General features: G+C 41.2%; 1 protein-coding gene across 2 annotated transcripts in view; it reads right to left on the minus strand.

Moving 5' to 3' along the window:
• Nucleotides 1-11603, minus strand: part of LOC146630152 (extracellular serine/threonine protein kinase FAM20C-like) — a 39932-nt gene extending 28329 nt beyond the window's left edge. The window contains exons 1-8 of one of the 2 annotated variants that reach the window (XM_085356787.1): nt 11495-11603; nt 10760-11209; nt 8851-9026; nt 3598-3676; nt 3250-3342; nt 2911-3026; nt 2552-2732; nt 924-1033 (exon numbers count right to left, since the gene is read on the minus strand). In XM_085356787.1, coding sequence (XP_085212913.1) covers nt 924-1033; nt 2552-2732; nt 2911-3026; nt 3250-3342; nt 3598-3676; nt 8851-9026; nt 10760-11208 — 1204 coding nt within the window. In that variant the 5' untranslated portion in view covers nt 11209; nt 11495-11603. Of the gene's footprint in view, nt 1-923; nt 1034-2551; nt 2733-2910; nt 3027-3249; nt 3343-3597; nt 3677-8850; nt 9027-10759; nt 11213-11494 lie in introns of both variants that reach the window. The other variant, XM_085356786.1, reaches the window with a different exon arrangement.
• Between the last annotated feature and the right edge of the window lie 5458 nt (nt 11604-17061).

A 17061-nucleotide genomic window follows, 5' to 3' on the forward strand; every position in this document is an offset into this window, starting at 1 on the left:
ATCGAGTAAAATTACTGTCTAGTGCAAGTACATCCAACACAAACAAACACAAACAAAGAGACGCTTGGCTACAGTATATATTTCGCTGCCTTAGTCAGATCGTGCAGTTGAAAATGACATTTTATCCTTTTAAATAAGCATAAGGAGACGAGCCTCAAATAAGCTAGCAAGTTGCTAAACTTGTTATAAAAAGTTAACACATACTTTAGTAGTCCTTACCCAAGTTTAACGGACTTACAGTGAAGCTCAGCGTTTACACAACTAGAAAGCAGCGGGCGTTAGCTCCGAAGCTCAAAAAACGACTTTTAATAAACCAAATATTAAACTAAGAACTAACAAATACTTCGGCGAGTCTTACCTGTGAAGTTGTTACTACGAAGGCTCGTTGCCACGGTAACGTCCAGACGCTTACGCCGGTCTGCAGAGTTAGTGGGTCTGATTGAGAAAGTCAAGCACGCCGAGTTTAAAGTGTTCGTGGTGACCTTTAACCTCGCTGCTTTTCGGAATAATAACGTAGCAGCACGAAACAAAGTCAGACATTTTTTGGATGTTTTTAGGTGGCAGAGCGCTTATTAAGTGTCTTATAAAAGTTATATTTAATGTAATATAATCAATGTTATAAACAGCATCTTTTCATACTCAGAAAATAGGCCTAAACCCCAATCTCTAATAGATATTTTTATTATAATTGGGAAAATAAAATCACAGGTGGAATATAGCGTATTTGAAATATTACTGATGACTTCACTTTTCCACCACATGGCAAGAAGTTTTTTTTTTCCTCTCCTATTAGATGTCAAATTGCCTGCTCAGGGAACCTTTAGGGAACATTCCCTGAAGGCTCCCTTGTTTGCTGGGTCATCTGTAACAGAAATTCATCCTTTAAAAATCCAATCTGGACAATGCAACAGACAAAAACGTACTCATCAAGAAGTCCAGTATGACCATGTCTATGAAGTCCACCAGTCGTGTGCCCTTGTCGTATGGCGGTGTCTTTTTCACCATGGAGCAGTACTCGGGTTCTGTCTCCCACCTGAAAACCACGTTCTTTGTAAGATAAAATAGAGCAGGAACATCCAGCTTTTTATTAGCATTCAAATGAGCCACAGCTCATTATTCAAATGGATTGAATGATCACCTCCAGCAGAAAACTAAATCATGTTAACTACAACCCATGATGTACAGCGTAATTAATCAAAGTTTTATGAGTTTCTGTTAAAGAAATGAACATTAAGTTCACAGCCTACTTATACAGAAGGGTCAAGTGTAGGAAATATGAGGACAGCTATCTGGGAACTGCAGGTAGTTTCTAAATGTAGGATTTCTATTCTGTTTTTACAGGATACATAAGACTAAACAGCAGTTAGATATTTGTGAGGAACATATACTTTAGGTAAGTAAACCTACAGGTTAGCAGTTCTGTTTCAGGAGACAGTATGACAAGAACAGCAGACTACATGGGGTGGGAGCTTAGAAGATGCTGGGATACTAAATCCTGCATCACTTGGTAAACATTGCAGTAATGGGGTATGATTGTAGCTCAGCTGCAGGGGGAGAGGTGGAGCAGAGGTTTCAGGGGGCAGTGCCAGGAGAGGCTGGCTGGCACAGCTGTTTCACAGCCTCTGATTTTGCCTCTCTTATTTATGCAGTAGTGGTGGGACCGGAGGGTGGGAAGATGAGTATGAAGAGCAGCTGGCAAAGAAGCAGTCCAGAGATCAGTGTGCAGTTGTGCGTGTTGGCCAGGAGGTGCTAAAAGCACGCTATGATATGTATTGTGAATTTTACAAACCGAATACAAATAGTTACTCATGGGCTTCTCGTATTTTTCAACGACTTTGATTGACGAATAAACCAAATGAATGCAAATAGTCAGCAATCAGCCAACAAACCATCACCAGCTTCACGCACACAGCAACATCTCGCCTGTCAAATTAACACTAGAGAGTGTCTATATGTGTCCACTCATCTGAGTGTTAAATGAACACTTTTGACAGTGTTATATTTTTAAAAGTAACCTAGTCAGTTCTGAAGATTTACAATGGCTAACACCGAGCAGTGCTAAATTTTCTAACACTGGAATATTTCTAACATTTTGAGTTATTTTCCAGTGTTAGAAAATCAGCACTGCTCAGTGTTAGTATAGTACTAGTGTTAATTTAACACTGGAGATTTTGCTGTGCACGGATCAGGCAGGAATGAAATCACCAAGGAAACAGGATTTGGTTCACGAGCTAATATCCAGCCTGCCACGGGGAACTGCAGTAGTTATGAAGCACAAGTGTCGACACTTTAATGCTGACTCTTTGCATATCTTTGATTTATTTGCCAGTTATGACAGTTAGAGTTATGACATGCTTATGTTTGCTATTTGCTAAACCATAGAAACAAAACAAATTAGGTGGCAAAGTGTATCAAATTTATGCCACTGCTAAAACTTTTGTAAACACTATATTAATAACTTTGTACTGATATAGTGCAGGGTGTAAGCTTTCCTTTATCACTGAGCACATTTGTTTTCTGTATGGCTGGACAGCCCAGGGCGTCCACTAACTTTGCCAGCTTGCTTCGGCTGTAGGAACGTCTCCACGGAGATCTCCAGGTCTTGCGCCTTGCCAGGGAGAGATCTGGTAGCATGACAGCCAAGGAGCCCTCCAGGTCCCTGGGGCGGCCACACACAGCGTGCTCTGTTGAGCAGTAGTAGGAGCACTGGCCGTAGAAGCACTCATTTCCCACTAGGGGGAGCCAGAGGTGCACAGAGAAGGAGAAAAGCAAGCAAGTGAACAGGAAAAAATGACAGAAAAATGTTTTTGGTGATGTGAAAATATGAAAAATAAAATGAATTTATAATAGGTTGACATATGAGGGCGTTTAAAGCCTGCTGAATTAATAAAGGGTGTACTGGAGTGTTACCAGGGGAGGCAAAAAAGGTTCGTGCCAGCTTGCGGTCAGTAGTGATGTCTTTGATCTCCTTGACCACATCCACCAGCCTCCCAGCCACAGGGGGGATTCTCCTGTAACCCAAAATCCTGCAGAGAGTGTGAAACAAAGTGTGAGATGAGGACAGGATTAAGTGCAGAGATAAAAGACCCCCCAAAAAAAGGCTGAGAAGAGAAGAGATAAGAAACTATAATAGTGTTACATAACTTGCATTTTTTTTATGTGGCTATTTTGTCCACCATTTCCCTTGTGGTGCTCTCTGTAATAGTGTGTTGCTGTGCCCTTTTGGATAAGAGAAATTTGACTTGATACCTATCCAGATGAAAAGCTGCAATTTCTGCATTGTGCCGCTCAAAGTCAGAGAAATAGTACAGGTTGTAGTTGGTTTCTTCATCTCTCTCCTGCCTGTCAGTAAAGATAAAAATGCACATCAGAAAGAGTCTATTTATTGACTCACTAGATTTGAACAAGTGCACACAGACAGTAGGAGTTTGAGACACATTTTTTCTACTATTCACTCAAACAATACAGCTGTCTGACGACTTAGACATCCATGTTTCCCATCTCCACTTATTGTTCTTGTTTCAAGAGGCCATAAAGGAGTCTTATACACACTGAGAGCTATGATGACTGTGTAGGGGTTTGCCATTAGCAGCTTACTTCATGGGCTTGAACATGGCTTGTCCATAGCTGGGAAATGACATCACCAGCTTCAACTGAGTACCCCCAGATTTCTGCACTGGAATACAATACAGAGGGTGTTACCATAGCAACAAAGTGCATACACACTCACAAACACACAAATAATACGCCACGCTGTGACAATACACTGGCCATTGTTCAGGAAAAAGCACATACACACATGCACGCGCACAGACACACACACACACACACACACACACACACACACACACACACACACACACACACAAATTGTGATAGCAGAGACTTTATTTCCTAGAAAGACTTTGGAAAAAGAGCAAATGTGTGTCATCATGCAAATAGCACATTTCTATCAATCTGAGGATAAACACCTAAATGTCCACACAATGTGTTTCTCACACATATTGGCACTTCACAAAGACAATGTATACCACAAACAGCATTATAAGGTCATGTGTCTATGCAGTGCTGTAAAAACCTAAGCACACTATTACTGCTTCCACAGTCAAGAGGGTAAGTAGCAGCCAGGCACTGATAATTAAATGCACAGCATTAATGCGACCGCCTCTGTTAAAGCAGAAGTTTTCAGGTGTGTGTTAACACAATCGTCTCAGGAATGGACGTCCCAGAAAATTCAACCCAGGTCAGGTGAGACCCTGTAATGCTCAGAAAACTGCAAAAAACCCAAGAGCTACATCTCAGACTCTACAAGCCTCAGTTAGCAGGTTGAATGTTACAGTTCGGAGCACCAGATCATTGTGTTGATCGCGAACTAACAATATATAACAATTATTTTAGGGTCAAATGTGTGTTCTGACAACTAAAACTGGGTCACGCAACAGGATCTTGATCCCAAGCACAGCAGCAAATCTAGAACAGAGTGACTGAAAAAGAGGTGCTGCGATGACCCAGTCAATGTGCAGGCCTTCACCTGACTGACTAAATTCAGTTATTCAAGTTATTGCTGCTAAAGGTGGTTCCACAAGCTACTGAATCATTCTTAGTTTTTCACAAGACTGCATTTTATAGAAACAGACAGGCAACTTGTCCAGGAAGTCGCCTGACTCTCACCGTGTGACAACTGGGAGAGGCTCCATCACCCACAACCCTAAACTGGATAAATGGAAGAAAATGGCTGGATGGATGGATGGATGGATAAAATCGTATTCTCATTTTTCCACAGTTAATGTAGTAACATTTTAACAGGAACATCTGTCCTTTACTCACATTTTTTCTGGAAGGCTACTCTGGAAAAACTTTATAAAGCAATCCTAAGAACTTTGAAAAATCTAAATTTAAGTGATCCTGAACTGAATTTACAAACGTACTTTTCACAGTTATGCTTGCAACTGTGCTACGATACAAACAACTGTAGTTTTAGTGAATCTCTGTGAATCTCTACAATTATTTACACACATGGAGCGTGCGGCCTTGTGCTTTTCAACAACGGTTTCTTTTAACAAGGTTGTATGAAGTTTCATTCACATGCCATGCCAAACAAGGTAACAAAAAACCCATCTCAGCCTGTGTTTATGGCCTTGCTTGTTCAGCCAAGGCTATATTGTCTTTCAAAGCTGAAATAACATTTCCTACTACAAATTAATTGCTGAATCCAATCAGTGAAACACATCTTACGTCAACACTCAGAGTTTTTCTACCTGCGCTATATCTGTTTGGTATGACCTCTAGCTTTGGGTGGGTAATGTTAGGAAATGTTAGAGAGATATTGCTGCTGAATGTACTGGAGCAGCTCTGATAATATAGTTTTCTTGGAGATGGTCAAGACTGCACTTCACTATCTTTGAGCACCGTTGAATATGTTAACATGTTAGTATTACAATATATTTTGCCATGTACTGCACGTGTGATTCAGTTCACTGCAATTGGTGAGTTTCTTCTTGTTAAGTGTCCTTCAGTTTATTTTGGTGAAAGGAGTCGTCAAGGCCTGACTGGTGAATAAGGTTACACAGGGATCTATTTACAGCAAGAGCATTTTTCAAGAAAAATGTTAATATTTGACACCATCACTGACACCACCGTTACCTATCATAACAGGAAGCTATAGAATATATTTTGATATGACATTTTATCCCAACTTCATGGCACCAATGGACAGATGGTGCTGTGAAAAAGTATTTTCTCTTTCTTAGTCTTTTGCACATTGTCACACTTTTCAGATCATCAAAAAAATGTTTAATATTATGCAGAGACAAACCAAATAAATAGAAAATGCATTTTTCAAATGATGGTTTAATTTATTGAGGGACAAAAGCTATCCAAACCCTTTGCTTGCCCTGTGGGAAAAACTAATTGCCCCTAAACCCAAAAACTGACTGTGCCACCACTGGCAGAAAGAACAGCAATTAAGTGTTTCTGATCATTGACAATGAGTCTTTCACATCACTGTGGAGGAATTCTGACTCTTCTTTGCAGAATTGTTGTAATTCAGCCAAACTGGATGGTTTTCAAGCATGCATAGCCCCTAAGGTCAAATCATCTCCACCAAATCAAATCAAATCAAATCAAATCACTTTTTTTATTGTCACATCACATGTGCAGGCACACTGGCACAGCACATGCGAGTGAAATTCTTGTGTGCGAGCCCCACAAGCAACAGAGATGTGCAAACACAACAACACAAACGAGCAAAATACAAGAATGGCCAACCTGAAACTAATAAATATATGTACAATATATAATAGTGTATGCATTTCTGGATGTGTATACTAAATATTTTCCTGTGTGTGTGTGTGTGTGTGTGTGTGTGTGTGTGTGTGTGTGTATACACATTTTTACAAATTAAATAGTAAAAAAATAAAATAAAATAATACTAATAATAATAATAATAAAATATATAAAATATACAGAGTTGAATATGTGCAAAACAAGTGGCATTTATATACAGTGTGGAGTGCATAATGTTGAAGTTCCAGTAGTGAAGCTGAGGTGTCTATGACGTGTTCAGCAGTCTGATGGCCTGATGGAAAAAGCTGTCTCTCAGTCTGCTGGTACGGGACCGGATGCTGCAGAACCTCCTTCCTGATGGAAGCAGTCTGAACAGTTTATGGCTGGGGTGACTGGAGTCCTTGATGATCCTCCCCGCTTTCCTCAGGCAGCGCTTCCTGTAGATGTCTTGGAGGGAGGGAAGCTCACCTCCAATTATCCGTTCAGAGCACCGCACTACTCGCTGGAGAGCTTTGCAGTTGTAGGCGGTGCTGTTGCCATACCAGGTGGTGATGCATCCAGTGAGGATGCTCTCAATGGCACAGTGATAGAAGGTCCTGAGGATGCGGGGGCTCATGCCGAATCTTTTCAGTCTCCTGAGAAAGAAGAGGCGCTGCTGCGCCTTCTTCACTGTTTTGTTTGTGTGTACTGACCACGTAAGATCCTCAGCCAGGTGTACTCCAAGGAACCGGAAGCTGCTCACTCTCTCCACAGCAGCGCCGTTGATGGTGATGGGGGTGTGTACTTCTCTGCACCTCCGGAAGTCCACTATCAACTCCTTTGTCTTTGCGACGTTGAGGGTGAGATGGTTGTCTTGACACCAGTGGGTCAGGGCGCTGACCTCCTCCCTGTAAGCCGTCTCATCACCGTTGGTGATAAGACCCACCACTGTAGTGTCGTCCGCAAACTTCACAATGATGTTGGAGCTGTTAGTGGCTGTGCAGTCGTAGGTGTAGAGTGAGTACAGGAGAGGGCTCAGTACACACCCCTGTGGAGCACCAGTGTTCAGTGTGATGGGGGATGAGGTGATGCTGCCCAGTCTGACCACCTGGCGTCTGTCAGACAGGAAGCTAAGGATCCAGCTGCAGAGGGAGCTGCTCAGTTCTAGATCCTGCAGTTTCCTGTCCAGCTTCGAGGGAACGATGGTATTGAATGCTGAGCTGTAATCTACAAACAGCATCCTCACATACGTGTCTCTCTTCTCCAGGTGTGACAGGGCAGTGTGTAGTGTCAGGGCTATGGCATCATCAGTGGACCTGTTGTGGCGGTATGCAAACTGTAGAGGGTCCAGTGAGTCGGGTAGTGCAGAGCAGATGAAGTCCCTGACCAGCTTCTCGAAGCATTTGCTTACGATGGGGGTCAGGGCTACAGGTCGCCAGTCGTTCAATGGGTCGCCAGTCGTTCAATGTTCAAATCACCAGATTTGAGTCTGGACTTTGACTGGGCCACTCCAAAACCTTCATTTTGTTTTTTAACCATTCAGAAGTAGACAAGCTGGTGTGTTTCAGATCAGGGCATGAACTGACAGTCGGGCATTCACTATCAGGATTTTCTGGCAGAGAGCAGAATTCATGTTTCCATCAATTACAGCAAATAGTCTTTGTTTTGAGGGAGCAAAGCAGCCACAAACCATCACTCTACCACTGCTGACTGTTGGTATGATGTTCTTTTCATGAATTGCTGTGTTACTTTTACAGGAGATGCTACGAGGCCCAAACCTTCTAAAAGGTTAATCTTTTGTCTCTTCAGACTATTTTCCCAAAGTCCAGAGGATCATCTGCGTTTTATATTTACTCGGGTTATCTTTGGCTAACACTCAAATGCGCAAAAACCTAGGAAATCAGGAAGGGGCAAACACTTTCACGGCACTGCACATAATGACTGATAGTATATACTGTTACACTTTTTGACAAGTAAGTCGTGTTTGTGGACCATCCAGACAGTCCCCTCCCACCCAAACTTTATTATCAGTGTAGAAGTTCAAACATAAAGAAATGTGTATTTTTAAGTTTGCTACATGGTCAGTAGTTCAAGTATTCCTGCTCATCCTCTGCTGAGCCCCCAAGGTCCCTCACAGTGGCTTTCATTTCACTGAAACTTCACAGTGAATCTAAAATTGAAAGACAGGCCCTAAACCTCAGGTGTCACACACTCACAACAAGCCTGCTCTTTATTCTGCTCTTACCCTCCCTGTAGCCCACAAACCTTTACAGGTTGAGCGTAATTTTAATGTTGGTTGTCCTGGAGCTACTTCTTTTCAAGTCATTTCATGAGCAGGCTGCAGTCTTTAACACACCAATTTATTTATCTCAACTAAAAACTGCTTCAGTTTACTACTCTGAAAACAGCCAGCCCATGGTTGTCTGACACCTCAGCTGTGGCACATCATCATTAGCATGTGGCATCAGGCTCTGCTGTAACCATACATTGATACTGTTGAATAACAGCAAAAGGAAAGCATTATAAAGAGGCGTTTACTAGATCGCCCAAAAGAAAAACATAAAACTCGGAATCTGAATATCACACCTGTGCTGACGATGCGATGGGTGGCGAGCTGCTGCATCAGGGGCTCCATGTTGGGGTCATGATGGGGGTAGAGCTGCCAGCGGGAGATGCCCAGGTGAAAGCGCAGCCACGGAGGGTGGCTGCTACTGCTGCTGTTCCAGTGAACATCCTCATAGCCGTCCTGGCTCGCACTCATCCTGAATAATGATTGCATTTGGTGAATGAAATGCACCTACAAAGCACTCTTCTACTTTAACCAAGCATTTTAAAATTAGACACACATTCATCCAGTCATGACCATTCATGACTAGAGAACTGCAATCCATACCACTGTTCACAAAGAGGCTGAGAGAGCGACCTCCCACACTACATTACAAGTGGAGGGACAAGTGGAGCACGGAGCATTCAGTCAGTGTTATTTACCAAACTGATGAGCACTTTTTAAGGTTTTAGTTTTAATCTAGCTGAGAGCCTCGGCTGTGTCACTGCTCTCCTCTGCTCGCGGTTTCACTGTCTGTGTGTGTGGGAGTGTCTGCTCACTGTTAGACAGATGCACAGGAAAAGACAACCGAAGGGGAGAGGAATTACTTGAAGATTAACTGCTGTTAGACACGTTGGTTGCTTTACTATAGTTGCAATGAACGCTTAAAGATGTCAACAGAGCACGCAGAAGCGAGGCCAAATGTAAAAGGAGCCAGCTGGGAACGCTTTGATCAGCAGCAACCGCAGCATATTCAGTGTATTTCACAAAGCCAGCACAGCATCTTCACATTTCTTGTTGTGCCTGTGAAAACTGTAGCCCATATGTTTAGTTTTGCTTAGGCTACATCAATATGGGCCACAGTAGCTGAATACATGGAGCAACACTGTCAGCAGCAACAAGATACTGTGTGTGCTCCCTGCAGTCTCACCCATCTGGTGAAAATCTTGACCGACCATGTTTTCAGAGAAATATACAAAGAGGTGCAATAAAACCAGAATTACTGTGGAATACTGTGAAATTAGAAATACTGTGATTAGGTTGGAGCTTTTTATTGCTTCATCTAATGTCTTGTAGTTACTGTGGAAACAGTTTGTACAGTTTACAGTGTTGCACTTACAGTTGGGCTCATAATTTTTAGGACATAGATACATTTTTTGTACTTCTGCTTCCATACACCCCAGTGGATTTTCAATTAAACAGTTAGTATTTGACTGAACTGCACACTCTCTGCTTTAATTCTTTTTTTCTATCTTTTGTTTTTTTTAAAACTGTGCATGAACTCTTTAGGAATTACGGACAGATTTTTATACAAAGGCCATTTTTATGCATATGATTGACTGAAAAGCAATATATGGCCAGATGAGGCCTGTTCTCTTATTATTTCATGACAAATGGAGTAGAATTAACATCTGATTCAATTCATAGCTTTTTGGAGTTCAAATATGAGGCCCAAGGAGGAGTATATCATTATGCTGAAACAATAGATACATCTATTAAAGAATTAAGGGGTCAGTCAACAATCTGGCACATTCTTAAAAAGAAAAGAATCCCTTGGTTAGTTCATTGTGACCAAAAGACCTGCACGATGACAGAATTATTCCCATGCAACTCAAGGAAGGAAACACAGCTGAAATTCTGCCCTTCAATCATGTATTAGTTTGACTTAAACTCCGCTGGGATGGTGTGCAGACCAAGAACTACAAAAACTGCATCTTTATCCAGCAAATTATGAATTTAACTGTATGAGACGTTTCAGTAACAACGCAAAACTGAGCTGAATATGAACTGAAAGGTGCTAAAGCAAAATATCCAAAGCAAAGATTGGTGAAGGAAAGTGGTTTTAGAAAGCTAAAGTACTGTTTGACTGTGGTGTTGAGGAGTGATGCTGTCAAAGGAAGCATGAGTCACAAGCATACGGTCTTTGCATATTAAGTGCATCATACTGACCACCTCTGGGAGCTCCTCTCACTCGCCTTGACTTTTGGTTTCACCCTCAGCAGCCAGTCCTCTTCAGGGACAGGAGGGCTGGGCATGTTGTAAAGTGGGTGACCAAACAATGCCTCCAGCTTTAGCAAGTCTGACTCAATTGAGGCATTTTTGCCTCCTTTGTCAGAAAGTGGTCGTACATGACTCTTAACCATCTTCTTTCCATCTTTATGGGAAGAATCTGTTTGTATATTATCAGTTGGTAGCTCAGCTGGACCTCTGATCACCACAGAGGTGTAGTTGGTGTGTGCCAGGTCTCTTGGAATGTGTGTCCTGGGTGGCAGTGGGGTGTCACAAGGCTGGTGGTAAATGGAAAATGAAACAAGAGCCAGGAGGAGGTGAATGAAAATGGTGACGAAGGCCAAGGACAGACAGATTGTCCTGGAGCGCCGGCGTATACGCCACATCATCCTACTGAAAAGAGAGTGATAAAGAATGAGGAGAGGTGAATGCATGAGGGGGAGAAAAGAAAATGGAAGAAGATTTTTAATGAAACGTTAGCAAAGTGTAAAATTTAAAGCAAAAACATACCAAAAAAGCAAAATACCAGTATTAAGTAGAACATAGCCTTGATAAAGGCTCATATTCCTTCACCTGCTCTTCTTCTAATTTGACCTTGTAATGCATTCATGAATCACAGGAGTCTCCATCTGGCATGTGAAGAGAAAATGTGAGTAAAGAGTGACGTACACAAACCTTTTAATGTTGCCTGACACCTCTCAGCTGTTGTTAGTGTGTTTCCCAGAGGAATAATAAAGAGATTCAGTATCCAGTCAGCCTTGTCTTCTTTATCTACATGCGACCGGGAGTGGTGCCAGGTTAAAGTGATCTGGATATAAATCAGTGTGTTTACTCATCTCTTTCAACCCAGGTGATTGGGGGAGAGGGGGTTGGGGGGTAAAGCATTTGCCCTGTATAATGTCATTCTTCTCTGACAAGAGTAAAAGCAAAAAATGTAGCGTATGGCAAAAAAAAAAAACCCTAATAAATACACCTAAATCTACTAAATCTTTACACAGTTTAAATAAGTTTTCAGTTTTAAAGCCTGATTTTGTCTGTTCTTACAATAAGCACGGCTATATTGCTACTGCTGCAGAAAGACTTCTGTCCTTCATTCCAGGACTTTCCAAGACAAGTTTTGCTCTTCTGTCTGTTTGGAGGAAACTTCTAGCTTTCAGCTGAAAGCTTCGGGCCGGTCTCAGATCCAATGACAATGTAGAGATGAAAACTCTTTGAAGAACACCTTATTCACACTTTCAAATAACAAGATGAACTTTATTCCATGGGGAACATTCAGTTCACACACAGTTATTCATGAGAAAGACACATCTTTCTAAACCATACAAACGCACAAAATGCTAGAGCAGAGCAGAGTCAAGTGACAGAATATATTAGCTTGCAGAACCCTTTACTAAAGAGTATTAGATTAGCTGTTATTTGTGCATCTTATTGAAATTTTGTAACCTATTCAGGGGGCTAGGCTCAAGGTGTTTTCAGAATCAGACTGATTCAAAATGTTACTTAAATTACTTAAATGTTCATTATTTTGGGAAGCTTGCAAAAGAAAAAGGCCAGAAAGCGAGAATTAAACTCTCCATTCATCCATTATCTTAACTGCTTATCCAATTTAATGTGACACAACACAGACAAACCTTTCACACTACTGCACCACTGTGCTGTCTTTGCAAATCATGTAAACACAATATTTTCTGTGAAAAGTACTATGAGAAAATATTAATGTTGATACAGAGAAAAAACATGTTTTCATTCTGAGCTTGATAGCAGTGACATGATTTTTTTAAATCCCTGGGACAAGAGCGTGTTTACCACTACGTTGCATCACCTCTTCTTTTCACCACACTCTGTAGGAATGTGCTTTGGCACTGGCCTGTTGAAATAAGTTTTTTCTGTCGTCTGAACTGCACTATATGTTGTTCCAACACCTGCATTTTGATAGGAAAATGGGAAATAAGTGCAGCAATGCACTGAAACATGCAAACATACTCATATACAATATTTAAGGTTAAAAATAGTTTATATAATTCTAATGAGTTTGAAAGTCAATATTTGGTATGACCATCTTTATTCTTCAACATAGCCTGAACTCCCTGAGGTAAGCTTTCTTCTGATTTCCTTAAAAAATCTTCAGGAATAGTTCTCCAGGCTTCTAGAAAGACATTCTTCTTTGGATGTTGGCTGCCTTTTGTGCTGATCTGTCAAGATGGTCCCACACTGCTTCAAAAACGCTGAGATGTTGAGATTCTGTTGAGACCTGTGCATGATTGATAATGTTCTATTGTGTCTTTTTCTATCCATGTTCACTTGTATTGCTTTGACAATGTGCTTGGGATCATTGTCATGCTAAAAAATGAGTGTGTAGCCAATCAGATGCTTTCTAGATGGTATTGCATGGTAGATTCAAATCTGATGGTACTTTTCTGCGTGCACAATTCCATCAGTTTAGACAAGATATCCAATGGCACTGGCTGAAATGCAGATGAAACCATGGCAGAGCCTCCAACGTGTTTTATGTGGCTTCCTTCATATATCTTCTTGTTGAAATAATCGTAGTGTATGTATGCATGTCTGTTTCTTAACTGTTCATTTATCCTGAAATGAAGGACAGAAGTCTTTCTGCAGCAGGCTGGATCTTCTTGGTATTTCTTTGCATGGTAGAGTTAATTTTTGGAAGTGTTCTTAAATTCATGCAGTGATTCCCACTGTTTTTTTTTTTTTAATGCAATATCACTAATATTCAGTACTGTTTCCTGTAGATGTCTTTATAATGAAATCTGATTACACAGAGGGATGCCTGCAGGCTTTAAGTTATTAGAAATCATTGAATTCACATTTTACACAGTGTCCTAAATTTTGTGGAAATGTGCCAGATACATATCAGTTTATCAGTCTGTTGGAAGCATCACCGCAGCAGACTTCTTAATCAGGCAGCGGGCGAGACAGATGTTTCATATTCTGCATGTGCGTTTCTGCTGAGACTTTGATTCAAGTACCTCAGGACTCGTTCAAAGTCCCACAGGATACGCCGTTTCTGTGAAGCATGACTTTTTAAAGTCTGTGTGTGTATGCGTGTGATCGTGTAGAGAGATCCACGTGAACGATATGGGAGCACTCCCCAAAATCCACGTGTCGCACCCACCTATATGGTATGTGCTGACATCGTGACTCATCTATATAAGCTTAATAGAATAATTAAAATAGATTTACTTTGAGGATTTTCCTCTATTCTCAGAGGTGATTGTTTTCTTTTAATTATTTATCATCATTTATAAAACATCGACGTTTTGGATAACAACATGAACTAAATGCAAATGAAGAAACAGAAGTACACATTATAAAACCCACAGTGGGGCTGAAAGCTGTTGGAGACTGGAGGAATTCAAAAATATTTTTGCATGTGTCTCTGAAAAATGAATACCCAAAGGTAAAGGATTATTTTAAGTTTCATTTTCATTACTGGATGGATGAGAAAAAAGGACACAATGTCCAAACAGTGAAAAGGTAGGGGTGAACGTTTATCACCCTTTATTACAGAGCTCTTGTGCAATCAAGGAAAAGGGAGCTTTTGTTAGTAAATGCAACAACTGTGCTGAAATGAGGAATTTGACGTAGGCGTTATTATTATGCTATTAGCTAATCAGTGGTAAAGAGGTAGCCCATAGCTGAGGCTAACTGGAAAGTCTCACAGAGTTTACAGGCATTTGTGTGTAAGTCAAAGAACCAGGTCATCTAGGCGTAAACTACATTTTTTTTAACCCTCCTGTTATGTTGCGGGACAGATTGACCCAGAACAGAACAGATGTCACATGTCATCTGCATCACTACAGAAAACGAAAAAAAATCAAAATTATACAAGAAAACTGTAAAATAATCAATGCCAGTGCTTCTGACACTTTTGGATGAGTAAACATGCCCCAGGTCAAATTGACCCAGGAACGTTGTTCAACAACATAACAGGAGGGTTTAGTTGAATTCACCCCTGGACAGCCAAAGTGAGGCTAGCACTAGGCTTAAACTCAGAGAGTTTAGATGCTAGCTGTATGTTAGCTTACAGTGGATTGTGTGTGCAGTGGTGCTCTTCTGCAAATTTTATTCATCCATTGTGAGTAGAATAAACCAGCGATTAGAATAGAATGTGTTTAGGTTTGCTTAGATAATAGAGAGTGGCTGGAGATCAGAAGAACAGGACGGATTTCTAAGAGTGTGTTTTGTTAGGATGACGTTGTCAACCCCTGTTTAAAGGACAATTGTGGACATTTATTCTCAAAGCATTTCGTGTGGCCTTAAAGTTCTCAAGAATGAAATTCAGTTGCTGAACCCATCCTCTGAAGTGCCAAATGAGTTGGTTTAGCTATAAACTCTGGTGTGTAACTGTATAGGGTGAGGAATCTATTGACAGTGGGTGTCTGCCTGTCATAAAATGAGGACTAAGAGCTGCCTTAGCCACAGATACGAGTCTGGGGAGGACAGAACAATAGAATTAGTGGAAAACTACTGAAGAGGGATGACACAGGGCAGCCCATCTCACTAGTATCATATCGATACCAATAGCATCATTGGTATCGATACTTGAATGTCGGGCCACTTCTGCTGTTTTTGTTTGCCTGTGTTTATCTTTTGCTCAGCCACTGACTCATTTCAGTCCACCTGGAGTTCTAGTTATTTCTGTTATTTTCCTAAAGTCTCTCCTTTTTTACCCCTTCTCTCTCCAGTTAAAGCTCAAGTCATGAATAAATGTTGGCTCGACTTGACATTTATGACTCATTTCCACTCACATCCACTGAAGCAGAAGCTTAAGTTCAGCTTAAATTGTGTGGTGTGGATTCTATGCACCAAATTTTATAGCAGTCCATTCAATATTGAAATATTTTTTTTAATATCCTTTTTATGTGGAACTATGCGTGTGTTTAATGAAGTCACTTTAAAGTGTCTTAGTTGATGATGACCGTCACAGTATTCAAGAGCTACTTTAATGGTGCTTTGCATACCATCCAGGTCTCCGACACTTAAGAGCTGAAAAGCCGTCTTTCAAAATATGTTTCCTGAATGGTTGTTATTTTTTATCGTGGAGGAGGACACTCTAAACCAGGGGTGAGCAACTCCAGGCCTCGGGGGCCGGTGTCCTGCAGGTTTTAGATGTGTCCTTGATCCAACACAGCTGATTTAAATGGCTAAATTACCTCCTCAACATTTCTTGAAGTTCTCCAGAGGCCTGGTAATTAATTTGATTCAGGTGTGTTGACCCAGGATGAAATCTAAAACCTGCAGGACACCGGCCCTCTAGGCCTGGAGTTGCCCACCCCTGCTCTAAACCATTAGGTAGGTCTTGAGTTGGATTGCAATGAGGTGACTTTAAAGGCTGCTAACAAAAAAGGTAAAGTGAGTACAACATGTCTGTTTTGATGCTTTGTGTCCTCTTAATTACACTAAACTAATTAAGGTAAACACTTTTTACCGGGCAACAGGATTATGTGGTGGTTAAGACTGTCACCTCAAAAAAAGAAGTTCCTAGGTTTGAATCTGCTGGCTGCCAAGGACTTCCCTATATGGAGCTTGCATGTTCCCCCTGTACCTGTTTGTCCAAAGATATCAGTGCTCTAAATTGGCTGTAGGTGTGAGTGTCTGTGTGTGAGAGAGGCTTTTTTGCCTCTCTGTTAGCCCTGAAATAGACTGGCCACCTGGCTGTGGTGTATCCCCGTCTTTTGTCCTATGACAGCTAGGATAAGCTTCAAACCCACCATGGCTCAGAATTAGATTACAGCAAGAAAATGGATGGATGGAACTTTTAAAAATGTATGCATGAATGTATGTATGTTATGCAACTCTTCCTATCATGGTAAAAAGTGGAACTTGTCTAGTACGTCAAAACAAGAACCCTCCAGCTTAAACGTTGCTTTGAGGAAAAGGAACTAGAGGCAAGAAGACAATGACCGGGGTAGGTCACGTGTATCAAATATTCTTTGTGTACAATGGCACTTCAGTGGGGCACCCTAAAAGTAGCAGATACCATGCAGAGGTACACATGGTGACAACCTTGAAAGAAGGCTTGCGCTCATTGAAATCAGATATGGGTTACTGATGACTGGATCGTATACAGAGTTCTCTTTTCTTATCACTCCAGTTGTTAGGGAAAATGTTCTAAAACACTTCTTCAGTAAAGACTCAGAGAAGAGAAACACACAGAAGTTCTTGCTAGCAAGGGCAGTCTCCACACTAAGAGACTCCAGTGAGAGAACTGCCCTGGT

This window comes from Diplotaxodon limnothrissa, linkage group LG6 (genome assembly GCF_057381915.1).
Source record: "Diplotaxodon limnothrissa isolate DT_005_m linkage group LG6, D_limnothrissa_male_GT1.1, whole genome shotgun sequence".
Lineage (NCBI taxonomy): Eukaryota > Metazoa > Chordata > Actinopteri > Cichliformes > Cichlidae > Diplotaxodon > Diplotaxodon limnothrissa.